Here is a 26,737-nt window from a genome sequence, read left to right on the forward strand (position 1 = left end):
CTTCCCAAGACAAAATGGTGTATTTTTAATAAACAAACATTTGTGTAGAACATACTAATGTCAAAAAATTGCTTCCTGAAAAGTTATTAGCAAAAAATTGATTTTCTGAAGACTCTTATCAAAAAAATGACATATATCTGTAAACATAAGAGATAGAGGGTTGACGTCTTGAGAAAAAATGTTTGTTTTAATATTGTCTAAAACTTTGCTGAAGACGCCATTTTGCTATATCGACAAACAAAAAAAGTAAATTTTTCATCTCCCTGCTAGGTGGATTAATCATGAAATGGCTATGCTCAAAAGAAGGGGCTTTTTTAGTGCACAAATTTCTCCGAAGACACTATATGGCTTAAATGGACCGTTTTCACATAAACTAAAAAACGCACGTTTTGGCACTTTTATACCACTGTGGTCCCTAATGTTGGTTTGCTTGGGACAGTAGACCGCGATGATGGTGATTGGACCAAGCGATGTGCTCACCTCAACTCCGATGGCTTCGATATTTTTTAGCTAGAAGCTTGGTAGTAGCCGGCAGCTGATGTTCCGTCTCGCAACGATGGCCACTCCCCCTCCCCCGGAGCTGGTGCGGTCAAGCCTTACGAGCCGAAAGTCGGGAAGGAAGACGTTCAGCTCGGGCTTCAAGTGAGTCTCGGTGACGACGGCTATTTCGATGTGCCGTTCGTTGAGAAAGTCAACAAACTCGATGTTTTTGCTCTTCAAGGAGCAAGCATTCAAATTTACGATCTTGATGCCTTCACGGTCCATACTTGGTGACGAGTGACAAGGCAGCATGAAGCTGTTCAGATCGAGTCTTGCAGGTGCGCATGATGTGTAATCCGTGTAACGTGTAATCCAAGCAAAACCACCTTTAGTGGCTTGCTCGATGGCAGATCATGCGTGAAGAAGTCCACGTTGTTGTCCTTCAGGAAACATCCTATTTGTTTGTACTCCTCCAGGCTGGAGCACATGATTTTGGTACCGATGCTGCAAAGCTTGAAGCGAGGCAGCAGCTTGTGTTTTGCCAGTTCAGCACCCAGCTTAGCAACATCTTTCACCGGCGTGAACAGCGGGGGAATCCGCTCTCTTCTTGCAATGGGAAAGGCTTCACCATTTTTTCCGGGAGTACTGCATACTGGTTGGCTTGCAGTACTCGTTTCACGGCGTCATCCTGCGACGCGCTGGGCTTAATTAGCTCCTTCTTTGAAGGGCCCGCTGCTGACTCATTGGCACGTTTACGCACCATTTGTTTCGTGTTTGAAAGTTCAAGTAAACTTGCCAGAACGCGAGAAGGTGGCGACACTTCCACGGCGTGACGCGACAGCACAAAACGAAACAAAACCGAATCGAGAACTCGAGCGAAAATACGGACTGAACAGCTCAACAGTCGAGCACAGAATCACTGAGCTGAGTTTATTCTCGGATTGCTGATATAGTATCAGCGGTACTCACGCACTCACGCATACGATAAACTTATAGAACTGTTTTCCGCTGACCCGCTAGGCTTGGTTGACAGCTTCGAACGTGTTGATTATAGCTGGATCGCTCAAGGATCCTAATTTAACGAGATTGCAGGCTAGAATGCAAGATGAATTTTCGATATATTTTCAGGCATTATTGGGTCGAACGGCGGTTGGATTGTCAGCTCGATTATCAACTGCATCACTTTGTACTTAACATATTTTAAAGCTTTACTTTCTTCTATCTCAATGATGCAAATCGGGGATGTAACGCTATAAATCCGCACACAAACTTCATTTATCTTCGATTTTTAATCCGAACTTTCAATTGTTTTATTGATGTTTTGTGATGCTTCAAACTTTCATTGGCATTGCAAATGCTAATTTTTCTCTGAATTGGCAATATCTGGATCAACAATAGAAAAGGGCCCATCAGCATTTGTAAACAAACCGTTCCAAAGCGAAGGCCATCCACGCAAACCAACACCATCATCGGATAGGGGAAACTTCTACCTACACGATGATGGCGTTGGTTTGTGTGGGCGGCCTTCGATTTGTGAGGAATGGGCTATTGTTGATCCAGATATGTTCTCACAATTTCGATCCAAAATTTCTTCTTCTTCTTCGCATTTCAAGCTTATTGCATGTCGCATATTAGCTTATTGCGTGCTCTCAACTTAGTGTTCTAGATGCACTTCCACAGTTATTAATTGAGAGCTTTCGATGCCTGTACCATTTTTGCATTGATATGATTGTGTGACAAGTCCAATCATACTTCTATGCCCAGGGAAGTTGAGAAATTTTCCAACCCGAAAAATTCCTAGACCGGATCGGGAATTGGACCCAGCCACCTCCAGCATGGTCTTGCTTTGTAGCTGCGCCTTTACTGACTGAGCTAAGGGAGGCCCCACAAATACAATTAAATACTATCATTGCTATCACAGTAGCCATGAAATTAATTTTTACTATGGTTCTATAACTCGATATCGTGTTAGTGGACATCGAGTTGTGGAAAGTTGACTCAATAATGTGAGCATTGAACTCGGGAGTCAGCAGTTGGGCGCCTCCTTCTGCACTTGTACCATCCGTTGCAGTGCATTCTGGTCTGGTGGATGAAGTAACCCTGCGCCTCCATCAGGATTGTGAAAACAGTGGAAAATTATTAAAGATCACAAACAAGTGTTGTGCGATCGTAGAGGTGGGAGACTTCAACGATTGGAAGTGGCTAACCTAACCTACACACTTAATGGCATACTCGATGTTCGGTACTTTTTTTTAGCGGGCTAAGCCCAGCAAAGCTAATAAATTGCAACGCTATCGCCTTTTTAAAAGTTTAAAACCGCACACAGTGAAAAGACTTACTGGAGCCCAGTATATTCTCAAATTATTTACGATGATCTACTATCTTTATTACTGATTTGTTCTTACCTTACCTTACCAATCATGCTTGTTGTCCTCTACTGTCCAGAGAAGTCGTCTCCACTCTACTCGATCCATGGCCACACTTCGCCAGCCTCGTAGTCTGCGAAGGATCCGCAGGTCGCCTTCTACTTAGCGGATCCACCTTGTCCGCTGCGTGCCTCTTTTTCTTGTTCCTGTTGAGTCGCTTTTGAGAACCATTTTCACTAGGTCGTCGTGCGGCATTCTTACGACGTGCCCAGCCCACCGTAGTCGCCCAATTTTTGCAATGTGGACGATGGATGGTTCTCCCAGCAACTGGTGCAATTTGTGCTTAATTCGCCTCCACGTTCCGTCATCCATCTGCACTCCACTGTAGATGGTACGCAACACCTTCCGTTCGAAAACACCAAAGGCGCGTTGGTCCTCCACGAGCATAGTCCAGGTCTCGTGGCCGTAGAGGACCACTGGTCTAATCAGCGTCTTGTAGACAGTCAACTTCGTGCGGCGGCGAATTTTATTCGAGGGAGCGTCCTCCGGAGTCCAAAGTAGGCACGATTCCCTGCCATAATGCGTCTTTGAATTTCTCTGCTGGTATCATTTTCGGCGGTCACCAGTGAGCCCAAGTACACGAACTCATCGACCACCTCGATTTCGTCACCGTCAATCTGAACTCGGGGTGGAAGGCTAACATTGTCTTCCCTAGAACCTCTTCCTTTCATGTATCTTGTCTTTGATGCGTTGATGGCAAGACTAATCCGCCTAGCTTCAGCCTTCAGTCTGATGTACGTTTCCGCCATCGTCTCAAAGGTCCGTGCCATGATGTCGTTGTCATCGGCGAAGCCAAGAAGCTGGATGGACTTCCTGAAGATCGTGCCACTCGTGTCTATCCCAGCTCTTCTGATCACACCTTCTAACGCGATGTTGAATAGCAGATACGAAGTCCATCACCTTGCCGTAACCCTCTTCGAGATTCAAAGGGACTCGAGAGTGTCCCCGATACTCGAACAGCACATCACTTGTTTGGGAGTTTTTTTTTTTATTGCTAGGAGTAGCACTTTTATGATTGAATATTGATTCAAAGATACATAGATACGCATTGCTTTGAAAGCATAGAGTGGCTGTATTAAGTATTCCAGGTCTTCATTGCAAACCTGGTTAGCTCGTAAAATTAGCTTCACAGTAAAGTTTTAGTATGGTAATGTTGCTGCTATTGCAATTTAGATAGAATTACCTTACATAATTTTGGAGATGAAAGCGTTGTTTTACTATTTTCCACCGGAGGAATCCGCCCGCGAATTAGCGTTTGGTTAAGCATATTATCCGGAATAATTTTCTTACGGAGCTTTGAGACCCAGCTCAAGGCAAAACAAATATAATGGGATTAAAAACAAGTGTTTCATATGTGACATTCAGAGTGACCAGTGAACCGGGGAAACCGGAAAAAGCTGGAATTCAAAGTCGACGGGAAAATCCCATGAATTTAGTTTACAAATATGGAAAAATATACCTCGTCCTCTCTTCGAAAACAATAAGATTTCAAGACCCTTGAACTGGTCTAGATTAGGATAACTACAGTCACTTTGAAGAACTACTAAGAGAATTTTTGGTTTTTTTCCAAAACAAATTTGAGCAGATTTTAGAATGAATTCTAGAGATAACTCTTAGGTATTTCAGAGAATATTTTCTAGGGAGCTTTAGAAAAACCTCTAGAAGAGTTTTTACTAGATCCAAGAGTGAAGAGGATTCCAAGATTCTTGAAAAATACAACACTGTCTGGCAGTGTTTTTATGGAAGAAAAATGTTTGCAATATAATCTATTATTATCTTATACTGATCCCATTGCAAACAATTTTAGCCCGGAAGTTGAAAGGTGATAGCTCTATTCATTCGTCCATACCCAGGTTACTTTCACTTACAACAAGCCCCGCATACACGTAGCACCGATTTAAAATGTCTATTGGTACTGCGTGTACACTTCCATCTGCAAAGCAATTCCTGCTTTGTAGATGTCACGTATTTAGTAGGATGCATTTCATATTTTTAGATCTAGTTGTAATCAGTTAGATCTCACCGCTTATGTATTGTGTCTTTGTCATCGATTCTCGTTGAGTCCTGTTGAATAGTCGGCATCTGTAGTGGAATACTCTTCTCTCTCTTTCTCTATCATTTTTCGATGTTTTTCGTATCTCTTCTTGAATCCCCGTATTCGATTTCAGTTCATTAAATTGTTTCAAAAATTGTATAGAAATCCAAATGGAAAAGTCTCCCCAGACTCCACCAGTTACTCAATATTATCCAAAGCCGTCACCAATCTTCCTTCTCTCATTCTTTGCGAGTATGCGCTATTTTCACTCTTCTTCTAAAATTTCTTAAGGCACTTCACCCAGGTTTTTCAAGCACTCTAGAGGTACGCGTTTTGCCCGCGAATCGGTTCCGGAAGATTCCCTCAGAGAAATAACGTTTTCTCCTCGACAAACACAAGCAGCATGCTTTAAAAATTAATTTTTCGGGACGGGTTCCCCTCGACAAGGACTCATTACTTTTGAAACTTCATTCGAAAAAAATACAGCTGCAAAAACAAAACACGTCAACTTTTCTCCGCGGCCTACCACGATCGTGATTCAAAAATGAAGTCCAACATCGATTTTAGATGTCTACACGTCGTCCCCGTTCAGAAAATACCCATATTTTAGGATATTTGACAGAATTTGTAAAACCGGTGGCTGCCAATTTTAGACGTCTACACCCATATTGTAGGCTATTTAAAAGTGTTTCTATTTCAGATGGCCGCCATCTTGGGTTCCCAAACTGGCAGTGGACATCGAACTTTGACATCTTCGTGTCGTTCTCGTTCCGGAATTACCCATTATTGTTGGGAATTTGACAGAATTTCTAAAATAAATGACCGCCATCTTGCATTCTAAAACTGTGTCCAGCATTGATTCTCAACCTCTACACGTCGTCCCCGTTTGGGAAATACCCATATTGTAGCGTATTTGACAGTTTTTTCAAAACCCGATGGCCGCCATCTTGGATACAAAAATGGCAGCGGATATCGGAGTTTGATATCTAAAAGTCGTCTACGTTCCGAAAATGCTCATATTGTAGGGTATTTTACAGTTTTTAAATCCAATTGCCGCCATCTTGGATTTAAAAATGGCTTCCAATATCAATTTTCGGCCTCTACACGTCGTCCCTGTTCCACAAAAAAACCTTTTTAAACAGGTTTTTTAGAAAACCGATGGCTGCCATCTTGTATTTCAAAATGGCGGCGGACATCTAATTTTGACAATTACACGGCGTCCTCGTTCCGAAAATACCCATATTGTAGGGTATTTGACAGTACATATTTCTAAAACCGAACCATCTATGATTCCAAAATGGCGTCCAACATCAATTTTCGACCACAACGCGTCGTACCCGTTCGGAAAGACCCATATTGGATTCGAAAATGGCATCTCCGTTCCGGAAATACTAAAATTGCACAGCAACATCCTATATGGGCAGGCTGTCGAGACATAACATATTCAGGAAGTTCACATGCATGCTAAAGCCACGTAATGAGAGAATTCTGAACTAATATTATCGCCATCCGGAAGATCGTGGTCATCTGAACAACTTTGCTGAAGACAGTAACTTTCTATATGTCCATGATCTCGAGGTAGCTTATACAGGAAGTTCATGTGTACACTAGCGCCGCGTAGTGTGAGAATTCTTAACTAATAGGGCCACCTTCCGAAATAACTTTATCACCTGAACAACTTTGCTGAATACAGTAACTTTCTATATGGCCAGGATCTCGAGATACAGAATTTACAGGAAATTCAGCGCCGCGTAGTGTGAGAGTTATAATATGGCCACTATCCGAAAGGACTTGGTCACCTGAACAACTTTGATCATGACAGCAACTTTCTACATGGCCAGGATCAAGAGATATCCTGTGTTGGAATCAAATTCCATATAATATAGCGTCCGTCATAAGTAATATGAAAGTGATGCGCCTCTAGTGGCGTAGTTCCCATTTAAACCTGAATCGAATGACACAGGCTTGTTGGTCTAACCTAGTACGACAACTTTGTCGAAGACAGTATAGCAACCAAATTTGAGATAATCCACCACAGCCCCTATTATTTAAAATCCCATAAGCTGTGAGTATGCTTGTTCGCGGATAGCTTAGCAATGAGGATCCCCCAATAAGGGATACCGGCAATAAGGATTCCTGACTGTATAACTCTTATTTGAATTGAAAGGTTCGTCGCCTTTTGTTATAGTGCGTGCGTTGAAGTCGCCATTTTTCACCGTGCTATACGAATATAGGAACTAGCATATCATCGTGTGCTTCGGGCTTTACGTCGGGTGGTTGATCGTGATACACGTCGTTGGATGTATAATCATATGATGAAACAACCCCCCCCCCTTATTTTTGTTCATTAATTTATTTGATAAAGCCCAACCGAATTAACTTTACAGAGCCGAGGATTCTTGTTCACTATACAAAATATCGTAAAACTATAGTCAAACGGTACAACACAATAAAAACTTTTTCTTCCGCTATTCAAAAAGCCTCCTCCATCAGAACGGGAGCCGCTTCCAGCGGTTTCATTGTTTGTCAGTATCGCAGCAATGGACGCAAAACGTGGTCAGCACTCACACACTCATCACGAAACGGTTGCTTTCCAAAGTCGACGACGCATCGACCGAAAGAACTGTTGATGAAGAGTAATGAGGAGAACCACACAATGGTTGCTGCCGAGTAAACACAGACGATCGCGTAACACACATCGAGAGTGGCCTGCTTCTGTCGACAGCCGAGTGAACACTCACAAACCACCACCCCCTTCTCGGTAAAATCACCATGCGTCTCCATGGCAAAAAAAACAGTTCAAAACTGCTCGAATCCACCATCTGGTAGTCGAAACCAATACACCAACCGGCTCTATCTACCTACAAGCCACATCTACATACCTTGGCTGCTCTCTCTGACTACCAACATAACGGCAACGGAGGCAGATATTTTTACCGTATGACAGTACGACGACGGTCTACCTACCTACATAGCTTTCCAGAAGAGGCTAACACTTTTTTTTTGTGTGTCTATCGGTTCCTACAATTCGCGACGGCAAAGTATTCCTCCCTGTTTAGCCAAGTTCCTTCCATCTCGAGATTTCCGCGTCCGAAAATAGACCGCGGCCCGCGGAGAAAGCAGTGCAATATCCGCTCAAGAGTGTAACCTGCGACGCATCCAGGGCAGATTTCTGATTTCTGCTTTCTGTCTGATGTAGTGTATCTAAACATCGAGAAAAGGTCACACCAATACACGACCAGCGCCAGGCAGAGTCAATCCGAGAAGAAGGAATATTACAAATAGTAATAATTCCTTTCCATGTCTGATGGTCAGCGCCAGACTGGCGTTTGAAAGTGCAGTCGTCGTAAATATTTTCGGATATTTCCTCAGCCCTCGCTCGCTGAGGAGTGTGATTTGAATTAATTTTGTGGGTGAAAAACGTGAGGCGCCGAGTAGTGTAGTGCGCGTACAAGAGGTTGATGTTTTGTGTGTTTTGATCTATCGTCGTGACGAAAACGATGACAATGGTGTCCAAGTGCTGCAACTGGCTGTGTTGCATATAGGGGTCAGTCCCGTGCTAAGGAAGATCATAATTTTACGGATGCATCGCGCTATGCTGCTGTTGTGCGGTTGAAGATCAGCTCATAATAGTTGCATTGGATGTCCCAGTAATACAGATAGACGGTCAGACAGACAGAGGGAGAGAGCAGCTGTGAGTAATAACTATTCCCAGGGGAAGTGCGACGTGCCAGATTTGAATCTAAATCGCAGGATATGATCCAGGCGGAGGGGAAGTGAAGCCGTGCCAAGAGATTTGTACGTTCCGAGTAGTGAGAGATACGCCAGGCAAGCCAACAAACAAGAATGCGTACTATTCTATTCATAGCAGCGAGTCTCGCAATATGTAAGTATTTGGATCTTACTATTATATCTACTGCGTTTTGCTGACGGAAGTTTGGAGGTGTGTGTGTGTGTGTGTGTGTATGTTTGTGTTTTGATCGTGTCGAGTTGGGTGATGGGGATGTTCAGGGCAAAGATCGACAGCGTTGCGTTGTAAGTTGAAGTTTGTGACGTAAAGCAGTTTTGGATGTTTGACGAATGTTTTGACTGTTGTAGGGTAAATGGCTCGAATGTTGGCCTATGGATCTAACGATTGCAGCGGGTCACAAAAAAGTCCCTATTTTCGACAAAGAGACACGGAAAAAGTTCACTCCTGCTTGACAAGAACAAAGACATTCCTGCTTGAATTGCAATGAAAAATTCGTTCAAAAAATAAATAAATTAAAGTTGTTATAGTGCTACGGTATGCCTGATTCCTAGTTGGAAGTTCATTAAACATATCATTCACCGATGAGTTTTCAGGTTCAGGATTAATTTCTTTATATTTTGGCGTTATTTATGATTATTACAATTGTTTGTGGGGTTGGAAAACTAACAAAAAATGCATAAGCTTGTTATCAATTGACGTTGGAGTGGTTTTTATGAGTTTAAAGCTGTAATGATTTTTCGGCGTTGTAGTGTGAGTGGGTGAATATGCATGATAAAAGTTGAACGAGAAAAAAATCGGACACATTAAAAACGATGCCATCAAGGCATTTTTTGAGTATTTTTTTAAATTTCACTGGATTAAGCTAAGGTGTATATAGACTGTTCCAGAAAGTATAAGCACACTCTCAAAATAACAAAAAAGTCATGTTTTTTAAGTTTTAATAGTTTTATTTGGCAAATCATATTTGTATTTGTATTTCAAATGATATCTTACTCTCGTTTAATCAACATATGTAATCATAGCCAAGACTCCTAACTTTTCCTCGAACATGACCCATTAGCTTCTGCACAGTGGTACTTCCCACCATTTTGACCACTTTTGGCCAATCTTTTTTGAATTTTTGGATGTCGTCCGCTGGTTTTATTAATTTTCGAAGCTTTGCTTTGGTTAAAGCCCAAAAAGTCTCGATTGGCCATGCCTCCGGGCAGTTCGGCGGCTGCATGTCTTTCGGCACGAAACATACATTTTGACTTTTGTACCATTCTAAAGTGTCCTTTGCCTAATGACATGACGCCAAATCAGGTCAAAATACTACTTGACCTTCGTGCTGCCTGCCAGCAAAAATCGCTTCTGGAGACATTCCTAAACGTATTTCTGAGTGTTCATCGTCTCCGTTGTGATGTACGGACTAGATGTTTTACCACACTCGCATATTGCCTGCCAAACCATAACCGTCTTACCGAATTTTTCGGTAAAAATTGCCTTCTCCGTTTCGGGGATGTCCTTGCCTTCGCTTACAGTATAGAATTGTGGTCCGGGAAGCGTTTTGTAACCTAGTTTTACGTACGTTTCGTCGTCCATTATTATACACCCAGAATTTCGACACAATAACGAATCGTAGAGTTTGCGGGCCCGTGGTTTCACGGACGCGGCCTGTTTTGAGTTCCTTTTGGGTTTTTTCTGCTTCCGGTATGTTTTTAGCCCAAGTCTTTCTTTGGCACGCATGACGTTACTCGACGAGGTCCCTAGTTTTTTTGCAACATCCCGAACGGAAGTCGCTGGTTTTTGTTTGTAGGCATCCTTGATCTTTTTATCGATATCCTTACAGGACCGGATTTCCGGCCACTCTTCGGCGCATCTTCAAACGTACACTGTTCTCTATATTTTTTAATCGCAGTTCGTACCGCTCCGACGCTTACACCCTCTTCCTAGGCCAATTTTCTCAAGGAGAGTCCGCTCACAGTGCACCATTTGTGCACGATACTTTTTCGTTGTTCCGGAGTAAGACCACGCATTTTGACAGGAAACACAAAACTGAGTACTTTTTTGATGCTATGTCATTCAGAAATGAGCAAACAAAAAGAAGCAGCCAAAACATGTTGAAATATTTCATTATATTCAAAATGACTGTTAAAATAAGGTGTGCTTATACTTTCTGGAACAGTCTATATAATCACAGTAGGCATTGGTTGTCAGGATAAGTTCATTTGTTTACATCATGGCTTCGCCGGAGCAAGCATGTCGCGATTCGACCATGCACGCTCGAAACGAAAATCTCGGTCTATCCGCTCCTGGCAGTTTTCGATCAAATTCCTGGGCAGAAATTTTATACCTCGGTTGACTGGAAGAGTGTAAAATCAAAAAGAATCTACAGTTGTGTGTTGAAAAGCGAAACTTTCGTTACGTCTGGGACCATGAACCAGCAAAATTTACCAGGAGGAGTGCCTTTGAAAGAGATTAGTGCCTTTTTTGGAGCAGCATGAGGTGGATTTCCTATTCTGGCCGGAATTGGCAAGCTGCAACTACTCAAATTCCACCAAACAGTGGTACAGCGAAAATGGCGTCTCAGTAAGTGGTTCCACCCAAGTAACACAAATTCATAGAATTGAGTAAACTGCTATACAACCAAAACTAGTTATACAAAGGTAATATAAACTGTTATAGAACATGCGGGGTGCTTGGGCAAGGAGATCAATCCTGCCAATATTCCGGAGCTAAGGACAATTGAGGAATACTGGTCAATTGTGAAGCACGTACTGAAGTGTTTATTTATTTATTTATTTGTCTGCATCAACAGGCTGTGTAAAGCCCCAATGATGATTTAAGTAACTTATATAGGTTAATCAAAAAATAAAAACTAAGAATAAAATACATAAATAAAACACACAATCATTCACGGTTAACTGTGCCAGAAAAGAACGATGAGAAGTATCTTCGTAGCAGCTGTCGAGGCATATGGAAATCGAAGATGCCCGAGACTCGATTGAACACTCGTTGCAGCCCACCTATTGCACCGTTCATGCCATAGTTTGTGCGCTGAAGTGGCAATCTCAGCAAAACGTTGTTACGTAGCGCACGGGGTTGGACGTTAATGTTGACTTGCCCCAAGATTGCACTGCAATCAATTCTACCTTGTAAAGTGTCCGCAATGAACAGGGCCCTAGAGGTGTCTCTTCTAGTTCGGAGAGGCTCCAGATCAATCAGCTGGCAACGACTTTCATAGCTGGGCAGATGAAATGGGTCTCTCCAAGGCAGCTTCCGCAGAGCGAATCGAAGAAAACGGTGTTGAACGGACTCAACTCTCTCAGCACCATTGTTGTAGTTTGGACTCCAGACCACAGAACAATATTCCAGAATGGATCGCACCAAGGAACAGTACAGTGACTTCAAACAGTAGATATTGGAGAAATTCTTTGCTATCCTGAAGATAAATCCCAATGTCCTAGACGCCTTGTCGACAACGTACGAGATGTGCTGCTTGTACGTAAGTTGAGAATCTAGAATAACACCCAGATCTTTCACATGGTTCACACGGTCGATTACAGTGCCGATAAGTTTGTATTCAAATGTGATTGGTTCTTTTTTCCGAGTAAAAGTGATCACTGAACACTTAGTGGGGTTAACCACCATTCGGTTCAAATTACACCAGCTGGCAAAGGCTTCGAACTGACGTTGAAGGAAGTAACAGTCATCAATCGAATGGATTCGTAGGTAGATTTTAAGATCGTCTGCATACGATAGTCGTGGACCTTCGATGACCAAGTTCACGTCATTGAAGTAGAGTAAGAAAATCAAAGGTCCCAGGTGACTTCCTTGAGGTATTCCTGACGTAGCTAGATAGATATTGGACCGGTTGTCATCAATGGCAACCATCAGTTGCCGATCAGTGAGATATGAACGAAACCATCGCAAGAGGTTGCCGCTGACCCCAAGTCTATGCAACTTGGCAATCGCGATGGCATGATTTAGCTTATCGAAGGCAGCTGACAAGTCGGTGTATATGACGTCTGTTTGAGTCCTCTCTGCCATGCTTTCCGTAAGATACGATGTCAAACACAGCAGATTTGTGGAAGTAGAACGACCGGAAGTGAAGCCGTGTTGATCACCACTTAGATACTGCTTACAATGAGAGAGTAGAGGCTCCATGATGACTAACTCGAATAACTTCGAAACTGCGCACAACGACGTAATTCCACGATAATTGTCCACATCCCGTTTGCTGCCCTTTTTGTGGATAGGAAACATATGTGCGAATTTCCAACAAGATGGAAATGTACCACTCGAGATGGACAATCGAAATAGGTGAAGCATGGGCATCAGCAAGCTGGCGATATGCTTTTTCAGGAATACGGATGGAACGCCATCGGGTCCTGGATTGAAGGACGACTTGAGTTGTGATGCGGCAGTGGAAATCATCTCGACGTTGACATCCATCGCACCCAGTGTTTGACCGTACAGTGGAACATTACTAGTTGCTAGGGTAACGTGTTCGTCAGTTAATCTCTCATTCGTGAAAACACTGGCGAACCTCTCAGAAAACAAGCGACAGATCTGCTGAGTAGTGGAAGCAACTGCTCCATTTCAACACCATTCCTTGCGCTGCTCATTTACGTAATTCCAGAATGACTTCGGGTGCGACTTGAGTTTCCTCTGAATCCCTCGTTGATATCGCGAATAGCATCGACGGCTAACTCGCTTGAACTCATAATTGAGCCTAACGTAGTGACGTTTCAGCGAAAGCGTACGATACTTAGTGAATTTTCTTAATGCGGCTCTCTTGGTCGACTTCAACCTACGCAGTTCACTCGTCTGCCAGGGAGGATGAGAAATTTTACAGTGAACTCTTTTCGGAACGTGCCTGTCAATGACATAAGCCAAGACATGTGAAAATGTTTGCGCAGCGGTTTCAACATTATCAGGATCGAGGATGCTCTCCCAATCTATACTAGATAGCACGTTGACGATACTACGGTGATCGGCTTTCCGGAAATCGTATGACACGGTCGTGGAAATGTCGTCAAAGACCCGATCGTGATTGTCAGCAACAGTGACAACCAAGGGAGGGTGATGATGTACTTGCTTTACTAGTGGAGAAGGTGCCGTGGAGATGAAAGGAGCGGTGTCCTGAACGCTAACGAAGCAGAGGTCCAGGCTACGGTTGTTTTCGTTGACTACGTGGTTTATTTGAGATAGTGTTGCTGTACTATAGCAGTCGAGAAGGCTAACTGATCCTGTATGAAATACAGAGTGTACAGGGTCTGGGTAGAGAAAGCCGCTGTAAGATGGTTTCCAGGAAACACCGGGTAGATTGAAGTCACCCAGAACGATTATCTCATCAGTTGGTGTCCGCACTCTCCATTATGGTGAAAACGGACCGGCAATGGGTATCGATAAGTTCGTTGTCACGAACCCGGTCAGGTGCAATATACACCGCACATAGGTACAGTGTGCGATCGCTCAGTTCTACGGCCACCCAAACTTGTTCCACAAGACGTTTTCAATAGCTCTCGCCTTTAACCCGGAACGAACTGCCACGAGAACACCACCTCCAGTAGATTTCCGACTGTTTTTCGGATTTCTGTCACAGCGGAAAACCTCGTATTCGGATCCGAACACCTGGATGGAAAGCGTTCGAGAATCGAGCCAAGTCTCGACAAAAACGATGACATCGTAGCACCGGTCCGATACAGCTAGGTGGTAGTCAAGAACACCAGAATTCATTCCGCCTACGTTTTGGTAGTAGAAAATGACGTCGTGTTTACTACGGTCGGTGGTCGCACGAGGTAAGGCGTTTTTCCTGGAAGTCATGGAAATATCAGGTGGCGAATGGACATGAACAATCTCAAGTGGATACTCGCCGTAGTGAGTAGGTTGGAAGACCCCCTCTCCACATCCAACCACAGGCCCGGAACGACTATGAAGATTGGAGGCGGCAGATGGCAGGACTGGGTCAGAGGGATTGAGGGCTTCCACAATGCTTTCTACAGCGCGTCCCAGGTTCCTATTAACAGGAGTAGAAGCATTTCCTCGATCGGTGACATCCAGAGTGCTGAAATTCAACTCGGCATCAGGCAGCGAATGTTCAGAATAATATTTGTACTTGCCTGACATAGCAAGTTGGAAGACCCCCGATTCACATCTAAGCTCAGGGCCGGGACGACATTGATGTACGCTGGCAGGAATCGGCACGACTGAGTTAGAGGAACCGAGGACTTCCCAAGTGCTTTCTACGGTGCGTCCCGGTTGAAAATACTCATCGTTCGTTCCTGCGATGCGTCTATTTGTCCGAAGTGCAGCAGCAACAGGATTCACTTCATCATGGTCCGGACAGCTAATGATAACCTGGGTGCGGGAAAACTCGTCACGCAACGAAAAGCTCGAATCAAGACAGTACTTGCCTGTGCAAGCATGGTGGAAGACTCCCTTTCCACCACCAACCACAGCACCGAGACGGCTGTGATAAACGGAGGCTGCGATATGCCGGACTGGGTTGGGGCGATTGGGAGCTTCCATCAGGCTTTCTACGGTGCGTCTCGATTGAATTTCTGGAAGTGTAAGCTGTCACTCCATAGGGGCAGCATTCGTCAATTGGGTGATTTTCAAGCTTCGTGAATCTTCGAACTCACGGAACTGGATACTCTCAGGCCAAGAGTCGCAAGAAAGTGCCAGGTCACGCAGTTCTTTCTTGACGCCAATTTTGAACGATACGAAGTTCAGCGTTGTTGGATCTCTACCTTTGGGTACCAGTTTGGCCACCATTGGTGTTTCACTAGGGTCCAGTGCCAGACAGTCACAAACGAGTGACGCAATATCTTCGTTCGTGGTACTGGGGTGAAACGCCGATAAATATACCCACACCTTATCCGCATTTTGGTTAACTGTTTTAATCGACTCACTGGGTGGTTTCGTGCCGCTGAGAATCGGTTTATCGTTCGAGTTAATCGAGGTCCGACGACGCTTTGGGGTGTTACGATTAGAGTTGAGACGATCCGATCTAGGCCAAGACAATGTCGATGTCGAAGCGGATGGTAGTTTCGAGTCTACTTTGGCCGCTAGGGCGGCCACTGCCGAATTCAATTTATCAATGTCCGCCTTCATCGAATCGACAGTTTCCGGTATTAAAGAGCTCTGCGCACTGTCCCGGCTGACGATGTTGCGGAAATAACCGTTAGTGAAAAGCTCGGAACAGTGATCGCACATCCAGAACACGTTTTTCTCGTACAGTCCCAGCTGGTCAAGAAGCTCCAGTACAACCTTGGCGCAAATGATGTGAAAAGTATCACCGCAGAATCCACGACAAAAAATGCGTTCCTTTTCGGCACTTTTTACAAGCCATGGTCGAAAATTTCTGGTCGATGGTGTAAGTACTACAGCTATGCAAATGCGCCGAAGGGTTGGCAAAGTACACTGGGTTCAACTATTGCCAGAATTATTTCAATTGGCGCGTCGCAAAGCACGATTGCGCTATTCACCAGCAGATGGCGCTTCAGACGAAAAACGTGACGGTAGTATAGCACCCAAGTAACAATTTAAGTTTTATGAAGGTTCTGTAGACCATGATTTAGACTTGTAGAATGTTATAAAACCTCTATAAAACTGGAAATGTTACTTGGGCAGTACAATTAAAACAAAACACCACGAATGACCAAAACACTTTTCAGAAATAATACCACTCAAGCACAAAAAAAACTAGTTTCACACGCACCATTTCACTGCACAGGGTACTAATAAAGGACGGGATCACTAAACTGTGAATTTACGAATATATTTCGAACGAAAACAAGCAAAATGTTTACAAACAGTGAACAAAGCATTCGCGGAGCTGTGTACACGGAGAGTTATATTGTGAAGAAAAAGGGTGGAACTGTAATTGACCTGAAGGATTTCAAGCGGAAATGGAATTTGGTAACCAAAGAAGTGGGAACAGGGCTCGTGCAAAAGATGATGGGCCGTGAACGAAGAAAAGTTCGAGCAATTGCCTATGGTAAGAAGGAAGACTGAAACAATGGTCTTACAATGACTAGTGTGCTATGCTCAAACGTCGTGAAAAATCACAGCCGTCAGTTTCTTGCCCCGTTTTTTCGTGTTTTGTAAAGCTTTAATTAGTGTTCATTCAACCAACTTTGGCTCAAACCAGTAAAGTCCTCTCGAATCCATCCCAAACGAATTCTGTCGCAATCAAGCCCAGATATTTAACCCAACTGAACATGTCCTTTTTTAAGCAATCTCTGGATCTAAATTTCGCAAAGAAAACAAACTTATTATTGTAGGCGGCAGCTAGTAGGATGGATCTCTCTGATTTGGTATTATGTATATAGAATCCATGACGAAAAGGCATTCATTCCTATACAGTTACAGATATTCTAGCTTGTTAGATGCTGAAATTGTCTGTTTTTTTTTCAATGTTGACCTTGATATTGAATCTTCTCTTCCAATTGCGATTGCGGTGAGGGTTACTTCCGTGTCCCGATCAGTTTTTTGTGGAATCCTACCGATTGCTGGAGTCTCGGCTGGAGCTCCCGCCAGTGCTGTCAGAAATGATTGAAACATTGGTTCTCATGGTGGTTGAAGGGTGTTTGAGTGTGTCGAAGTGTGTTTTTGATGTGTTTAACACAAGGTGGCAGAAACTTACCCCCTGATCCTGCTCTTACAATACAACCAACTACAGAATACTCGTTTACTGAACCACTGCAACGAACTAAGACTACATCCCAGATACAACTCCGTACTTAACTTTGTAAATCAAAAACTCTGTAATTATAGGGGTTACCCTTCTGGAACCCCCAACTCCGAAACTAGGGTGGCTCCCTACTGGAATCTCCACCCTTCAAAATTCTGTAACTAGAGGGCTCCCTTCAGGAGCTCCAACCCTCTTTTACCAAAGTGACGAACCAGCCAGGTGCTGAAAGTCTCTATAATAAAGCAAAAACTAAAACTAAACTACTCCCCAGCATTATTCCTGGAAGCAGTCTGATTGAGAATTTCGAAAGAGACGAGAGTGTCACTAGCATCCAATCTACGAAATATACCGTAACAATGCTGACACTAAGCCACCCCTTAATCGGATTTGTTTCTTAATATGAGGATAAAGCGAAATTCGGTTGGAGGACCGAGTACTTAAAAGAAATAATATTCGAGCCTTAGGTAAGACGTATTGATCGGAAATCTATAACAAATCCTTCTCACGAGTAGTTGTTATCGTCGTCGGTGAGGATGCCACCGGGATCGAATTCTAGTAACAGCAAGTTGAACTGGAACTTGGGCATAATTGTTTTGTGAAATGAGGAGCTCGGTGGCCTTGTAGCGACCGATTTTGGTTGAATAAAAAAAAACTTCTTAGTCCTTTCCAACTTCATCAAAGTGCCCAGAGGTTAAAAGAAGGTCCGGGAACTATTATGAAGTTACAAAGTTTACTGAGCTTTTACGAATTTGCTTTTACTCATACAATGACCCCTCTGAACATTGGAGTGATGCAAAATTTGAAATGTACACTCCACAATGCACAAACGGTTCCAAATCGAGTCCTGATTAGCCTCCCAAAATTTGAACTCATTTGGTAAGAAACTGACTGGACACAAATCATTAATATGGATAATGTTTTGAGTGTCATTAGTCATATTTCAAGAAGATGTGATTTGATATTTCACTTATGACAAGTGTTGACAACCATGAGAGACAATCATTTCGACTGTTTGGAACAACAATCCGGTATATCCAGAGTCGTTTATAATGTGGCTATGAGAGATGGTTTTTTTTAGTACCCTCCACTCTCCCCCACAGCAAATAGCTCCATTTTGAGCCCCCTTGTAGTGGACACTCAAAAACTCAGTCATAGGCAACATAATAAATACAAAATACTACATCTAAAATGGCTGTATTGCGACCGCAGCCGCAACGAACCACCATCGGGAAAGTTTCAGTGTAGTAAGCTACGCCGCACCCCGTAAATAGCAACAGACCTTGCAGTACAACTAACACTACTAAACTAATAAAAGTTACCTACCTTAAAATTAATATCTATTGCTACTAAATGTCATGCAGTATTACTTGGCAAAATTGAACGTAGAAGTGGAGTGGTAAGACTTGTGGTCATTAACAATAGTAAAAAATAATAATTATGTCTACTTAGATCTACAGAGAAAGCTAAATTACATCTAAAACATATTGCTAATTAAATCTACAGAGAACTATTCCTAAAGTTAATTCTATTCGATTCGCTACGACAGGTAAAACTGATACACATTGTGAAATTGTGAAACGTAAAAAAACAACAATGATTAACTATTGCAGCATACATTGCGGTACCCTATGCGCTAAATCAGCACTAACTAATTACTTGCAATAGAAACACTAAACGTAAGTACTAGAACACTAAGAAAATTAATAAACTCAAACTATTGCTAAAAATTGGTAAATTATGTTAATACCCCAGGAAATTTCTAACCCTACAACACCAAATAAAGTGAGGTTAAAAAGTCGGAAACTGTTTCGTTGTCATTGCAACAATTTAGAAATTTCGTTTATGCGATCGGGGAGTGCGGTCAATTTACGGTATGTCAAAACGGTCGAATCGCGGCGAAGATTCCGGTGAAGGTTCTGATTCCGAAGAAGCTCATGGACGAAACGAATCGTCAGTGATATTGTACGATGCCTGTAAAATATGTGGCTCCTCGGAAAACAGTCGGATGGTGTGTTGTGATACCTGTGGAGATTGGTTTCATTTCGAGTGTGTGGGCGTTGATGAGAGCATAGCGAAGGTAGACTGGAACTGCAAGGATTGCGAAGCAAAACGAGTGGCTCGGGGCGCAGCTAGTTCTTCGACGTCGGTGGCACCAGCGAAGAAAAATCCCACATCACTGGACACAATCCCGAAACAGTCAGAGGAGATCCAGGCATTGCAGAAACGGATGTCAAACATGACGGAGCTGATGGGGAACAGAAGGAATCGTACGAGCGTTTGCTGAAAATCAGAGAACAGGAACAGAATAGAGTTTTGAAACAGCAGCAGGAACATTTCGAGAAACAGCTTAAAGCAATGAAGGAGCAGTTTGCATCTCGGCTACAGATACCGAACGTTAACATCCCGCCGAATGCCAATTCGACGAGCATCAGTGGTACCTATGGCGCAGTTGGAAATCGTTGGAATACTAGGGCAAGTACAGAGTTGCAGCTGAGAAGCAGGCACTTGAAATGAAGCACATGGAAGAGCGGTTAAAAGTTCTGCAGATGAATAGCGGTGATCGCGATGGACCCGGAGACGGTGCTGCAAGATTGGATCCCAATGTGCCGGAGTTCCTTCCGACGATGGACCCATTATTTTTCTCGTATTCGTCCCACGATCTGAGCAGAAGTCAGCTTGCTGCGCGTCAAGCAGTAGCAAAGGAGCTTCCCATTTTCACTGGCACACCAGAGGAGTGGCCATTGTTTATCGCCACCTACGAGAACACCACTCGTATGTGCGGATACAGTGATGAAGAGAACTTACTTCGTTTGCAGCGCAGCCTGAGGGGAAAAGCTCTAGAAGCTGTTCGAAGCCGGCTGTTGTACCCGGTAGGATTGGCAGGAGTAATTCATACATTGCGTACGTTGTTTGGAAGACCGGAGGTGATAATCCATTCGTTGGTGTGTCGGATTCGGAGCATGCCATCGCCGAAAACGGAAAGGCTGACTACGCTCATCGACTTCGGTGTTGCAGTTCAGAACATGTGTGCGACCATCAAGGCCTGCGGACTGGAAGAGCAATTGTGTAATGTGGCGCTACTCCAAGAGTTAGTTGATCGGTTGCCGTCGACGATTAAACTCAATTGGGCAATGTATCGACAAACGTTAGCGTCCGTGACACTCTCAGACTACGGAGCATGGTTGGAAAAGCTAGTGGAAGCAGCGTGTGTGGTTACTATACCCTCTAGCGCGCCGGTCAGTACAATGATTACGGAGAAACGTAGCAGGAAAGCAGACGTGAACGTGCATCTAGATTCGGACATCGATTCGTCGTCGAAACCAGTGCAGAAACCGATCAACAAAGGTTGTCTCGTCTGTCATGGAACCTGCAATAGTGCAGCTGCTTGCAAGAGGTTCCAGCATCTCGATGTTAGCGCTCGCTGGGCGGCTCTGAAGCAACACAAGCTGTGCCGCAAGTGTCTCAAGAGGCATTTTGGAGCCTGTGAGGTGAAGAATCCTTGCGGGAGGAACGGGTGCTCGTATATGCATCACGAGCTTCTGCATGATGACTCAAGATATCAAGCAGGAGTTTCACCAGCAACAATACAGGTGAGCGAAGGAGAATCGTCACAGAACTGCAACACGCACGTAAGCCAGACCGGGAAGATCCTTTTTCGATATGTTCCAGTAACAATTCATGGACGTGGCGTGTCCGTTAAGACGTACGCCTTTCTGGACGATGATTAGTCAGCAACGTTGATGGAGCATAGCCTGCTTAAGGAGCTAAAGCTGGATGGGAAACCTAACCCTCTCTGTTTGAACTGGACGGCGGAGCAGCATCGGGAAGAGGAGGACTCAGTGAAGCTATCTCTGGAAATTTCAGGAGTTGAAGGAAGAAGTAAGCGATATCGGATCCCGAAGGTGCACACAGTCCGTTGTCTTGCGTTGCCACATCAAACAGTGAAAATTGATGAGCTAGCATCGGAGTATAAGTACCTCGAGGGTTTACCAATCGATTCGTACTGGAACGTCTCTCCAAGAATACTCATCGGAATTGACAACTGTCGGCTGGGTCATGCTTTGAACAGTCATGAAGGACGAGAAGATGAACCCGTAGCTAGTCGAACACGTCTTGGATGGCTAGTTTACGGGCCGTGCTCAATAGCAGTGCGACCGATAAACAAGAGTTATTCGGCATATCATAGCTTTCACATTTGTCCATGCAGTGAACAGTGTGATGCAGAGCTGCACAATTCAGTCAAGGACTATTTTTCGTTGGAGAACGTAGGTGTAGCGAGGCCAGAGAAGCCTCTCCTGTCGAAGGATGATGATCGGGCGATCCAGCTATTGAAGTCGCAAACGAGGATGAAGGAGAACCGATATGAAACGGGATTACTGTGGAAGTATGACGACGTGCAGCTGCCTAACAACAAGCAAATGGCCATGAAGAGATTGCTGTGTCTGGAGAAGAAGCTATTAAAGGAACCTGATTTAGCGAAGGCGTTCACCGAGAAGCTACGTGAGTACGAACAGAAAGGATACATTCGAAAACTGTCCCCTGACGAGCTCGATGTCAGCTACCCTCGGTCGTGGTACCTTCCAATATTTCCTGTCCGAAACCCGAATAAACCTGGCAAACTGCGCATAGTCTGGGATGCAGCCGCTACAGTCAACGGTATTTCGCTGAACTCCGTGCTGTTGAAGGGTCCTGATTGGCTGGCATCTATCGTGATAGTCCTTTACAAGTTCAGAGAATTTCGGATTGCTGTTGCTGACGATATCGTCGAGATGTTCCATCAAGTGCTGATGAATGCGGTTGATCAACAGTCTTTGAAGTTTTTCTGGAGAAGCTGCGATCAGAGCTGAAATCCGGACGTCTACGTAATGGTGGTTATGATATTCGGAGCGACATGCTCACCGAGTTGCGCTCAATTTATCAAAAATCTCAACGCGCAACGTTTCCAAGACCAGTTACCAAGAGCGGTGGAAGCGGTAGTTCACGAGCATTACGTGGATGATATGCTTACCAGCGTAGAGACAGAAGCTGAAGCAGAAAAATTGGCGAAGGAAGTGGAGTACATTCACGGCCAAGCAGGTTTCCAGATTCACAATTGGTTATCCAACTCCAAGAGTGTGCTGGAGGCCCTTGGTGTGGAAGTTGTGAAAGAGAAAAGCCAAAACACCACAGCTGAGCATGCATCCGACAAGGTGCTAGGAATGTGGTGGTGTACTTCAACGGACAAGTTGACGTTCAAAGTTTCCCCCCGACATGACTCCGAACTTCTATCAGGCCGAGTTATTCCGACGAAGAGGCAAGTTCTGAGCACATTAATGACGATCTACGATCCGCTGGGGCTTATCGCCAATTTCCTTATGTTCCTGAAGATCCTGCTTCAAGAAATCTGGCGTTCTGGAGTAGCGTGGGATGAGCCAATAGCGACCAAGGAATGGAATAAATGGCAGCTATGGTTGAAAGTCCTTCCCAGAATCGAATCCGTCCGGATCCCTAGATGCTACCGGAATAATACCACAGCAACAGAGTTGAGCAACATCCAACTACACGTTTTCGTCGATGCGTCCGAAAATGGCTACGCTGCCGTGGCTTACCTGCGCTTCGAGGAAGGAGAGACCATTGAATGTGCGCTAGTTGGCTCGAAGGCTCGAGTTGCTCCATTGCGGTTCGTCTCAATTCCCCGCCTCGAACTACAAGCTGCAGTGATAGGAGTGCGCCTTGCGTGTAGTATAGCAGATTCACATAAGCTGAAGCCATCGCAGAGATTCTTTTTTCTGATTCGCGGGATGTAATTTGCTGGCTGAACTCGGATCACCGCAGATACAGTCAATTCGTCGGATGCAGAATCGGGGAGATATTGGAGCTTACCGAAGCTTCAGAATGGAACTGGATATCAACGAAAACTAATGTTGCCGATGATGCTACCAAATGGCAGAGGCTACCGAATCTGTCGTCAAACGGTCGCTGGTTTCGAGGTCCTCAATTTCTCTGGGAACCGAAAGATAGATGGCCGGTAAACAAGTCTGATCCCGGTTCTACTGCTTTGGAGTTGCGAGCTCATGCGCTGCACCACAGGTGTTTGGAACCTGTCATCGATATAGTCAAATTTTCACGATGGAAACGTCTTGTGCGACATGCAGCTTTCGTCAGGCGGTTTCCGATGAACATCCGTAGGAAGTTTTCGAAGGAGATGAGTCACTGGCCCACTCACACAGGAAGAACTAGTAGGAGCTGAGAACTACCTTTACAAGAGCGTTCAAGCGGAAGTTTTTTCGGAAAAGATCCAAATACTCCAGGAAGCAGATCGAGAGCCATGGAGGAGCAAGCGAAACCTGTCAAAGCACAGTGCTCTCTACAAGCTCAGTCCGAACTTCGACAGCGACGGTGTACTACGCATGCACGGCCACATAGATGCATGTGAATTCGTCGGAAAGGATATGAAGCATCCGATCTTGCTTCCCAAATGCCATCATGTGACCGATCTGATCGTGTTGGATTTCCATCTAAAGTACTGCCACCTCAATCACCAAACAGTTTTGAACGAGGTAAGGCAGAAATATTATGTGCCACGTCTCCGCACCATCTACCGTCGCGTTCGAAGTCACTGCCAACTATGTAAGATCAGAAATGCGAAGCCTCAGCCGCCGATGATGGGAAATTTGCCAGCGATGCGTATGCAAGCCTTCACCAGACCATTTTCATATGTCGGGATCGACTATTTCGGGCCTATGCAGATCATGGTCGGCCGCAGGGTAGAGAAACGCTGGGGTGTACTGATAACGTGTATGACCGTCAGAGCAGTACACATCGAGATTGTCCACTCATTATCGGCAGACTCCTGCATCATTGCCATTCGGAATTTCATTGCACGACGAGGAATGCCACTGGAAATAATTAGCGACCGCGGAACTAACTTCATAGGCGCCAGCCGCGAATTGAAGGATGCCCTGCAGGAGATGGACCAAAACAAGTTGATCGAAAGTTTCGTAAGTGCCCAAACCAAGTGGTCTTTCAATCCGCCCGCTTCGCCACATTTCGGAGGATGCTGGGAAAGACTTATCCAGTCGATCAAGAAGACACTTAACCAAATCAAGCCCAACCGAACTCCCACCGACGTATTGCTTCGAAACATGCTCGTTGAAGTCGAATCCATTATCAACGCTAGACCGCTGACCGAAATACCGCTCGAACATGAAGAAGCCTCACCGCTAACCCCGAACCACATCCTTATTGGATCCTCGAACGGTTCAAAGCCTCCGATCGCATTTAACGATAGTGCTGCCGTAGTGACACGTTCCTGGAAGATGTCACAAGTGTATGCAAATGAGTTCTGGCGACGATGGGTCGCTGAGTACCTTCCAACGCTGACCAAAAGGAAGAAGTGGTTTCAAGCTGTTAAACCCTTGGCAGAAGGAGATCTCGTAGTCGTGGTTGACCATAATCAACCCAGGAACTCGTGGCCGAAGGGAAAAGTCGTCGGAGTCGTCAAATCTAAGGACGGCCAGGTCCGACGGGCGTCGGTGCGAACAGCTGGCGGAATTCTCGAGAGACCAGCAGTTAAGCTGGCAATCCTAGATGTCGGTTCGATAGTAAGTAAGTCGGATCAATGATCGCGACGTACTGGGGAGGAGTGTTGCGACCGCAGCCGCAACGAACCACCATCGGGAAAGTTTCAGTGTAGTAAGCTACGCCGCACCCCGTAAATAGCAACAGACCTTGCAGTACAACTAACACTACTAAACTAATAAAAGTTACCTACCTTAAAATTAATATCTATTGCTACTAAATGTCATGCAGTATTACTTGGCAAAATTGAACGTAGAAGTGGATTGGTAAGACTTGTGGTCATTAACAATAGTAAAAAATAATAATTATGTCTACTTAGATTTACAGCTAAATTACATCTAAAACTTATTGCTACTTAAATCTACAGAGAACTATTCCTAAAGTTAATTCTATTCGATTCGCTACGACAGGTAAAACTGATACACATTGTGAAATTGTGAAACGTAAAAAAACAACAATGATTAACTATTGCAGCATACATTGTGGTACCCTATGCGCTAAACCAGCACTAACTAATTACTTGCAATAGAAACACTAAACGTAAGTACTAGAACACTAAGAAAATTATAAACTCAAACTATTGCTAAAGTGAGGTTAAAAAGTCGGAAACTGTTTCGTTGTCATTGCAACAGGCTGAGAATATTTTAATTAGCCGGCGCCGGTGGTGTAGTGGTAAGCGTGACTTCTTTCTAACCTCAATGGATCTGGGTTCAATCCCAGTCGAGGTCGGTGGGCATACTGAGGCATAAAAATCTCTAGTCACGTCTTCCTTCGGAAGGGAAGTAAAGTCGTTGGTCTCGGCCCATGTGTGTTGAATGGGTGCGATATCCTAAGCAGGTGTAGAAGCTGCCTCCCTGTACATTCGATGGCAATCGATGTCCGTCGGTGATTGGCACTAGATTGCGGAACAGAGACCGACGTTAAATAAAGGAATGAAGAGAATATTTTAATTTACAATTCTACCAAGAGGTATTCAATTCTGCATACCTTAATCGGTACCGAGTGATTGAGCTGTGCCGAAAGCTGTGCTTAGCGCTGTGCTGTCAATCAAGGGTCAATCAAAGTGTGCCCGAAAGCTACTACTTTTGTGATTGTGTTTACATTCTCAATTTCTCTGACGGATCATGACAAGCAATCAGCTTCCCTTCGGGAAGTGGTAGAGGACGTGAAAGGCAGAAACCTATACAGTGTTCAAGAAAATTGAACCCGTCCACCAGATTCTGGATCGATGAAGTGCTGATTTTTTGCAGATGTACAGAAACGAAGATGTAGCTTGACCAATGATGGATCAAATTGTTACCTGCTGCGTATCTAATTCTTCCCGATTCTAAGAGCAGCATCCTCGAGCCAGTTTTTAATAAAGCCTCGACAGATTTTTTCCAGTAATACCAAGGCCTTACAGTTGACCGATCGGTAGGCAACCCATCGCACTGAGGACCCTCGAGCTCGTTCTACAGAAGGATAGTGACAGCGATGCATCTGCAAAATAACCGGATCTCTTATGCTATTGCGCTAAGGCATTCGTACACCGGTCCAGGTCTGATAGAATATGTGGGGTTAATACGTATTGACATACCACAGCAGTACTGGAACTTCTTTCAAAATTATATGGACATCCCTAAAAAGTCCTTTGGTTATCCCATTGAAGTCCATACCAATTGAGACTGGCAAGAATAACCGAGAGAAAACGCAGGTGAAAACGTGAAAACTTCCATTGCGGATGATCCTCGGCAAGATCGGTATTCGAATCAGGTCACCCTCCTTTGATAAGCTTTTCTTTATATCTTGATTCTTCTGCATAACAA

General features: G+C 44.3%; 2 protein-coding genes across 2 annotated transcripts in view; one reads left to right on the forward strand and one right to left on the reverse strand.

Moving 5' to 3' along the window:
* The window catches only part of LOC135705514 (uncharacterized), an 83,895-nt gene that overhangs the window by 21,007 nt on the left and 36,151 nt on the right, over nt 1–26,737 (reverse strand). The gene's annotated exons all lie outside the window — the stretch shown is intronic.
* put (punt) overlaps nt 7,924–26,737 on the forward strand; it is a 35,598-nt gene continuing 16,784 nt past the window's right edge. The window contains exon 1 of the mRNA XM_065227296.1: nt 7,924–8,827. Within this exon, the coding sequence (XP_065083368.1) occupies nt 8,788–8,827 (40 nt within the window). The 5' untranslated portion in view covers nt 7,924–8,787. The remainder of the gene's footprint in view (nt 8,828–26,737) is intronic.

The sequence above is a fragment of the Ochlerotatus camptorhynchus genome, unplaced genomic scaffold, assembly GCF_037179485.1.
Source record: "Ochlerotatus camptorhynchus isolate MF236.1 unplaced genomic scaffold, CSIRO-AGI_Acam_v1.1 ptg000268l, whole genome shotgun sequence".
NCBI classification, from domain to species: Eukaryota; Metazoa; Arthropoda; class Insecta; order Diptera; family Culicidae; genus Ochlerotatus; species Ochlerotatus camptorhynchus.